General features: G+C 39.1%; 1 protein-coding gene across 1 annotated transcript in view; it reads left to right on the forward strand.

The window, feature by feature from the left end:
- PROS1 (protein S) overlaps positions 1-6,473 on the forward strand; it is a gene marked incomplete at its 5' end in the record, with an annotated part of 23,916 nt that extends 17,443 nt beyond the window's left edge. The window contains 5 exons of the mRNA XM_010163061.1: positions 1-3; positions 1,046-1,233; positions 1,408-1,556; positions 2,837-3,050; positions 6,070-6,473. The exon at positions 1-3 is cut by the window's left edge and continues 170 nt beyond it. Coding sequence (XP_010161363.1) covers positions 1-3; positions 1,046-1,233; positions 1,408-1,556; positions 2,837-3,050; positions 6,070-6,215 — 700 coding nt within the window. The remainder of the gene's footprint in view (positions 4-1,045; positions 1,234-1,407; positions 1,557-2,836; positions 3,051-6,069) is intronic.
- Between the last annotated feature and the right edge of the window lie 1,244 nt (positions 6,474-7,717).

Consider the following 7,717-nt stretch of genomic DNA (forward strand, 5'->3'; position numbering starts at 1 on the left):
AGAGTAATGTTGATTAATGCTGTTCTGCTATTTGTTTGTTTTTACATTGTTTACTTAGTAGTCACAGAGGAAGGAAGAGTGGTTACATTTAGACAATGAAAATCAGCTTATTAAACCACTGCTTTGAAAATAAACATGCATTAAGCTTTGTAGCTGTCTTCAGTTAGGTTTCAATTATAAAAGCACAGCACTTATGGTCTAATCTTTCAGGGTTCTGTAGCCTGTTTCCTAATACAGCTTTAAGACTCCCTAAATCACCACCACTTCTGCTGCGAGAGCATTTCAGAGTGATTCATGTTTCTGGTGCTGGCTTTTGCTAAGCTCTGAATAGGTACGGGATTCACTGTGCAGGCAGCACAATGAGCTTCCATTTTTACCAGGTTTTATAATAGCCTAGGATAGAGCAGGCCCATGATTCTTTCACTCTTCCATCCTCAACAGCTCTGTCATATGTTGGGGATGGGTACAGTCAGGTTGTTGTGACTGCTTCTCAGTCCAGGAGAAGTTTGCCCTCAAACTACTTGGCAATCTAAACAGAGAGGCCAAAAGTAACTGTACAGTAGAGGCTGCACTTTGTCTAAAAAAATAAAATAAAAAAAAAAGTATTTTTGCTCAAAAGTGAAGCAGAGAGAAAGAATATGAAGCAATACAATATCCTCCTCCCCAATAGAAAGTAATTCCAGAATTTCTTTGTACTTCGGTGCAAGGAGAAGATGAAACCTTCAACAAGGACCAGTGCTAGTGATCATTGTCTTGCAGCTATGGAAAAGCTGTTCTGACCGAAGCAAAAGGACAGCATGAGCTTTAAAAATTGAAGCAATCTATTTTGTACAGATTACTGGCATCAAAATGGGAAATGTTAATAAATCAGAAATAGCTTTTGAAGACTGAGGTACTAAATGCATGCCATTTGTTTTCTCCCAGCATCAGTGCTGTAACTTAGAGCATTGATAAGGCTATTAGTGGCTATACAGAAATAAGTTGATATGTAAAGTAATGCCTTATTATTAATATTTTTAAAACAACTTTGAATGCAAACACCTAGTACTGTACTTTTTCTACAGATCAACCCTCGGCTAGATGGGTGCATTCGTGCCTGGAACCTGATGAATCAGGGACATTCAGGTGTAAAAGAAGTTATTCAAGAAAAACAAAGCAAACACTGTTTAATAGCAGTGGGGAGAGGATCCTTCTACCCTGGCACTGGAATGGCAAAGTTTCAGATAAACTATGGTAAGTATTTTTGCTGTCTAAAGTTGCTTTTCCAAAAGTTCTCAAGTTCACTTCTTTTTTCCCCTGGAAATTGGTACCAATTTTTCCACAGTGGGAGCAGATTAAATACTAATTTTTAACACCATATTAATTTTTCATTAGCTTTATTAATTTCATTTATTCTTTTTAAAACAGATAACCCTGACAATGCTGAAGATTGGCTAATAAATGTGACTATGACTATTCGCCCATCCACAGACACTGGTGTTATGTTTGCCTTGGTTTCTAATGAAACAGTGCCTCTTGCTTTGTCCATAGTGGACTCTAACTCTTCCGACTCACAGGTGATCTTACAATTATCATAGCAGCTGATACACATAGAAGTCACACCTCTTATTTTTGTCTCACTTAACTTACTACTCCATTTGTGAAAAATCAGACTAAAAAAAAAAGCTACTCACACTTACTTGCAGTGGAGCTGGTAGGCTGAATTAGTATTTTGAAAAGCATTTAGATCATATAGTGATGTGGAGAAAATATTGTATTATTAATGATTGCTACAGCAGTGACTAAGCACTAAGCGCTTTTATGTCAGGTACTATCCATCATCTGTTCTTTAACCTTTCTTTCCAAATGCACAAAGCAGAAAGGAGAATATGACAGATGTAGAATGATGATAGTATAGTAATGGCATCACGTTAGCTCCAGTTTATAAACAGATCTTTTTGTCCTTAAGTTCCTGTTTACATCTGTTCACATCAAGCATCCCAAGGTAGAACGTGATTATACAGCATGGCTAATCCATGATTTTGCCCAGAATAAGAATCTAAAGTGAATGCATGGCTGCCTTTTAAGTGTTAGCAGTACTCCTTTTGCCTTTAAGAGAAACAGGATTTCCATACCAAGATGATGAAGGGAGTGGAGCATCTCCCTTATGAGGAAAGGCTGAGGGAGCTGGGGCTCTTTAGCTTGGAGAAGAGGAGACTGAGGGGTGACCTAATTAATGTTTATAAATATGTTAAGGGTGAATGTCAGGAGGATGGAGCCAGGCTCTTCTCAGTGATGCCCAATGGTAGGACAAGGGGCAATGGGTGTATGAATACATAAGCTGGAACACAGGAGGTTCTGCTTAAACTTGAGAAGAAACTTCTTTACAGTGAGGGTGGCAGAGCCCTGGGACAGGCTGCCCAGAGAGGTTGTGGAGTCTCCTTCTCTGGAGACATTCAAAACCCGCCTGGACGCCTTCCTGTGTGATCTCATTTAGGTTCCTGCTCCGGCAGGGGGATTGGACTGGATGATCTTTTGAGGTCCCTTCCAATCCCCTACATTCTGTGATTCTGTGTGATTTCGCCTCAGAACCACAGCCAAAGATTTTATGGTGAACATTATCACTTGTAAATTTAAGAATATGAATGAATGGCATTCATCACCAAAGGTGACAGTTATACATCAACTTTGGTAAATTTCCCAACTTAAGGTACTAGTTTTTAAAATGAGGCTCTTAACATTTCCTTTTCTTCTACTTCTAAATATAAAAAATACATCTGAACTCAATGTAATTGTGTGTTGAAGCATGTTGAAGTAATACGTGCCATCTTTTGTGACCTACCATTCTTCCATTTAGCAAATCATCGCGACCATTGGAAACGTCACTGTCGCACATCTGGAATCAAAGAAGTTATGTACACCCAGAAAAGTGCTGGTTGGACTTCTGGTAACCAAACAGCAACTTGAACTGTCTGTTGATTCACACACAGACAGAAGCAATTCAGAGCAACTGTCTATCCTGCATCAAGCAATGATGGCAGATGTTGTTACCTACTTGGGCGGCCTGCCAGGTGAATTATATTTCTTTTCATTCATTTGATTATTTGTACAAGCCTGATTATATTCAGCCTCACCCAAGCTAGAAAAAGCCTACAACCGTCCAAGAAGAAACAGGGCTTTTTCCCCCCAAATGTTTCTTGTTTCATCCAGTCTGTTCAGCTTTTGAGGGAGCTTGCTTTTCAACATTTTCAGCATTATTAGACCCATTAAAAGGCACGAGTCTCTCTCTAGGGGTTTGAATTTGGAAAAATGTCTTGATTTTTGAGCTGGAGAGGAGTGAGCATTGCATATTTCTGAAATGCCACCAGCTGGCACAATTTAGGAACTGCATCAAGCATGTAAGAAAACCAGGCATTTGTAAGTAAATAAGTGTCAGAAGTACAGAAGGAGAAGTCAGGAATGTGGTTTCAGCAATTAAACTCTGAGCAATAGACGTCTGGCAATCTTTATGAGACAAAAAAATGTTTTGAAACAGCAAATTTTTTTGTTTTGTTTAAAGCAAGCTGCAAGTGTGTCCTCTGTCTTAAGACATGTACAAGCATCATTTTGTGCAGGATGTGGACACATGCTTATCTATAAACTAGTTGGACTTCAGGGTGAATCGTGAAGAAAAATAGCATTGCCACACATGAATGTTTTTCAAAGCCCAAATTAAAAACTTAATCAATGGGGAAAGATACCATGATTCCAACTTTACTACTGGCAGGGCTTTTCTGTATCCTCTATTAAAGGTATTTTAGAGAGAATAAGTCACAATTCCTAAGGAAATCCTAAAAGTTTGACCAACACAGCCTTGAATCACATCCACTTCAAATGTAGGCTGCAGTGTCATAGTTCTGCTCCAAATACAGCTGATCTTTATCTGCAGGGTGTTTCTTCTGCAGGAGACAGGGGTGCACAGGAGTAGAAACAGGGGAGGAACTGTATATCCATTGGAAATGATCTCTTTAGGCATTTCTTCCAAGGTAGTGTACACAGGGGAAGTTGGAATTGCGGTTCCACCTCTAGCCTTGCTTGTCAGAATAGAAACAAAGTGTCTAGGGCAGCACTGCAGGAACTACAGCCTCTGTCTGAAGTGGTGGTTGCCTCAGCATCCAGGCCCATATGTTGGGATTTACTGGTTCTCTGCAAGTCTTCATACACTGATAATCAAGGATGTAACAAGATTTAGGCAGCAAATATGACAGTTTATCCTCTAATTTTGTTTTTAAATGGATGTCTTGTAAAGCAGATAACCAGGTGAGTTGAATTTAAATTGAATGTGTAGAATGAGAAGAATGCACTAACGGTGCAGGACCATCACGTACCATAGAGGTAAGCACCAGTATCTTTGTAAAACCTGCTCACTTTTAGAAGAGGAGAGATGAAGTCAGTATTTACTTAGTAGAGGTGAGTCAGTAGGTTAACTCAGCCATAGTAACTTAAATAAGATTCCAGTCACTCCTTAGACCTCTTAATCTTTGTCATAATTAAATGATTCTGTCTAGTAATTGGCCTCTTAAGAGCCAAGACCCTGGCTTCAGTCACACATCCCAAATAGATAAGTATTAGTTACTTGCTGCTCCTTAAGCACAAGTGTAACCTCTCAGTTTTAGAAGGTTTCCTCAGCTTGCAAGTTAACAAAAACCCTGTGTATGTGTAAACAGTTTCTACTTAGGGGTCTCAAAAAAGCAACAAAAACCCCCACGTTATCCAAAGGAGGCTTTTCCTCAACAGCCTCTCTGTTATCAAAGAGAGAAAAAGTAATACAGCAAAACTACTTTAGGTCCCCACATACAAGCGTTTCTAATATTTCTTTAACATCCTTCGAGTGTTCTTTCCACTTCCAACCTCATTTTCACACAACCATATACAGCTAGTTTGGCTGCACCGATTCATTTACTCATTCTGACTCATCCCAAAAACCCCCTGGGATTACTGAGCAGTGTGAGGAGTTAAGGATCCCCACGCTGAGCTACAGAGCAGAGAGCTGTGTGATTAGAGACAGCTAACAAAAATATGCATTTCATGAAGACCAGAAGTCCCCAGTTTTGATATCCATTTCTTCAAACTAGTAGCAGCGTTGGGAGTATACCTCGTTGTTAATTAATTCAGCACAACCAGTGCAGGCTAAGTGAGATTCGCACAGTTCTAGGACAGCAGAGTTATGATTGGAGCAAAGGGAGTGGTATGGCACAGTTCTGCAGGACTGTTGGTGCAGTACCTCAGCTTACAGCAAAAATAAAATTACAAGGAAGCAACATTTCTTGTACCCCAGACCATCAAGTCTATCTTCTAGGGTGATTAATATCTGAAAAAAAAAAGATGATGCTCTTAAGATCAGCTTCTAGTCATCTTCATTCTAGTTGCTGAAGATGCTTGGATCACCTTATGTCTACTTTATAAGACTCCAGTTGTACCCTAAGACCTCAGAGCAATGCCTGCTTGATTTTGTGCTTAACATACTGTTTCCTGGAAGCATCTCCATGATCTGATGTTGCTGGAACCCAACCAATACCTGAATGAGCAACAGATAAAGTGAGTCTTTTATAGAGAATTCGCTTGGAAGAAGCAGTAAGGAAGCAGTAAAATGTGTGGAGTTCCCAGGGGTCTCCTCTCTGAGAACTTGTAGGTTTGAATCCAGAGTAGGTTTCTGGCAAAAGCAAGATGGTTCTTTCTGTGACCTCTAAACCCATAAACATCTGTTTGTAGGTCAGGACAAGAACAGTGGACTCCAGGAAACAAACTTTGGTTCACTGTTGTTAATACAGTAAATGCTACTATGAAAAACATTCACACAATGAGGTTTCTGGATGGGAGAAGATTTCTAATGTGTATTTTAAATTTTACTGACCTTTCTCAGCTTTGCTGACTTGATCTCAATCTTAAAGAAAAGGAAGAAGAACTTAGATGTTTCCTGCCAATTTGCTCTTCTCTCCTGTGGATGACTAATGGCTGGGGAATGGAGTGTTCCCCATGTTTTCACTAATCTGAAAAATACATAAGAGTTTGCATGCCTTGGCCTAATAAATTGAATGTGTTTCTGTGCAGATGTTCCTCTGGGTGCTACGTTAGTCACCGCTTTTTATAACGGCTGCATGGAGGTGAAGGTCAACGACAGACAGCTGGATCTGGATGAAGCCATTTCTAAACACAATGACATTAGATCTCACTCGTGCCCACTGATCATGCAGTAACCATTCAATTCTTAATTTAACTTTTTTCTTTCAGATACATTTTGTGTAATTAGTCTCATGCCATAATGAAGCCTATATTATCTTATTCAAGATGTGCCAGGAAAATAATCAACAGCATGTTTTTCCTCCCTTTTATATAGAATGGGGGAAAATAATCCCCTCTCTTTTCAGCTGTAAAGAGACAGTCAATATTGAAAATTCTGTAAAATATTCTTTTATACATATCAGTGATAAATCTTAAAGCTAGATTTATCTTCCAGGCTCATACTATGCCTTTGATATATTTAGTTTGGAGAGTAACCTCAGGAAGTTCTGTTTAGAACCAAGTTTAATTCTTATTTTTCATATATCATGATAAAGTTACAAGTTGCAAATTTTGGTAACGTATTTGAATCTAAACAAAACCATTCTCATTAACCTATTCCAAGCATAATGTACAAAGAGAAACCTCTACAGGTTTTGTAGTAGTGTGTTTTTGGTAAAGGAAAAAAATACCCTGGAATCCAGAGCCCAAGCTCGCCATGAGTATGTTTACAAGTTGTATCAATATTGGTAAAGCAACTTCAAAACTGAAATGTTTTTGTACATAGCTCAACTTTTGAAAATAGCTCATGTTATACTGTACTGGCTTTAATTCTTCTATTTTAGGAGCCCAGCTTTAGACTTTTAGTAGAGTTATGGATCAGGTCAGGTAATTTGCTTTCAAAGTGGATTAAAATACACCCCAGACAATTTTGGGAAATAGAGGAGATGGCGTGAAGGAAGGAGCTCTGGTCTTCATCACAGGACCTCAAACTGGATTTCGCTAAGTAAACCTGAGAAATTGCAGCAAATGTTTCTTCTATTTGTGACAAATCTCGCACTCTTCAATATGAGCACCCTCTAATGGTCCATCATATTCCCTTTATTTAGGTCAGCCTTGCATTCACACAGCCCCAGAAGAGATTTATTTGTGAGCCCTGGTACCGCTGTGGTTCTGACGTACTTGAAAGCCTAAATTTTGCTAGTAACATCAGAATGTAAAGCCATATTCTGCTCAGCCAACTTTAATGGAACAGGTAATTAGAAAAGGATTGTTTTCCTCAGGTGTGCTCCTTTCAAGCATTTCTAATATTTCTTTAACATCCTTCGAGTGTTCTTTCCACTTCCAACCTCATTTTCACACAACCAAAAGCCTCCCTGTGCAGCTCACTTAGTGGTTTTGTTAACCCCAAACCAAATAAATAGCGAGAGAATTGCTGTAAGCGATGAATATATGCTCTCATCCATCAACCAGAGAGACATTTATCTGCGAGAATTCTTGACTTGAGGTTTGTTTTCTTCGCTTGAGACATTGAAGTGGAAACGTATGTCCAAAAAGATGGATTGTGACAATACTCATTTTGAGGATTGCCTTTCTCCGGAGATATTCCCAGTGACATTAGGGAGGTTTCTCTCACTGTTGAGTACTAATGTTAGTACATCAGTATTGCAGAATCTGAGCCCGTCTTTCAGCATTCCTG

The sequence above is a fragment of the Antrostomus carolinensis genome, unplaced genomic scaffold (assembly GCF_000700745.2).
Source record: "Antrostomus carolinensis isolate BGI_N321 unplaced genomic scaffold, ASM70074v2 scaffold12802, whole genome shotgun sequence".
NCBI classification, from domain to species: Eukaryota; Metazoa; Chordata; class Aves; order Caprimulgiformes; family Caprimulgidae; genus Antrostomus; species Antrostomus carolinensis.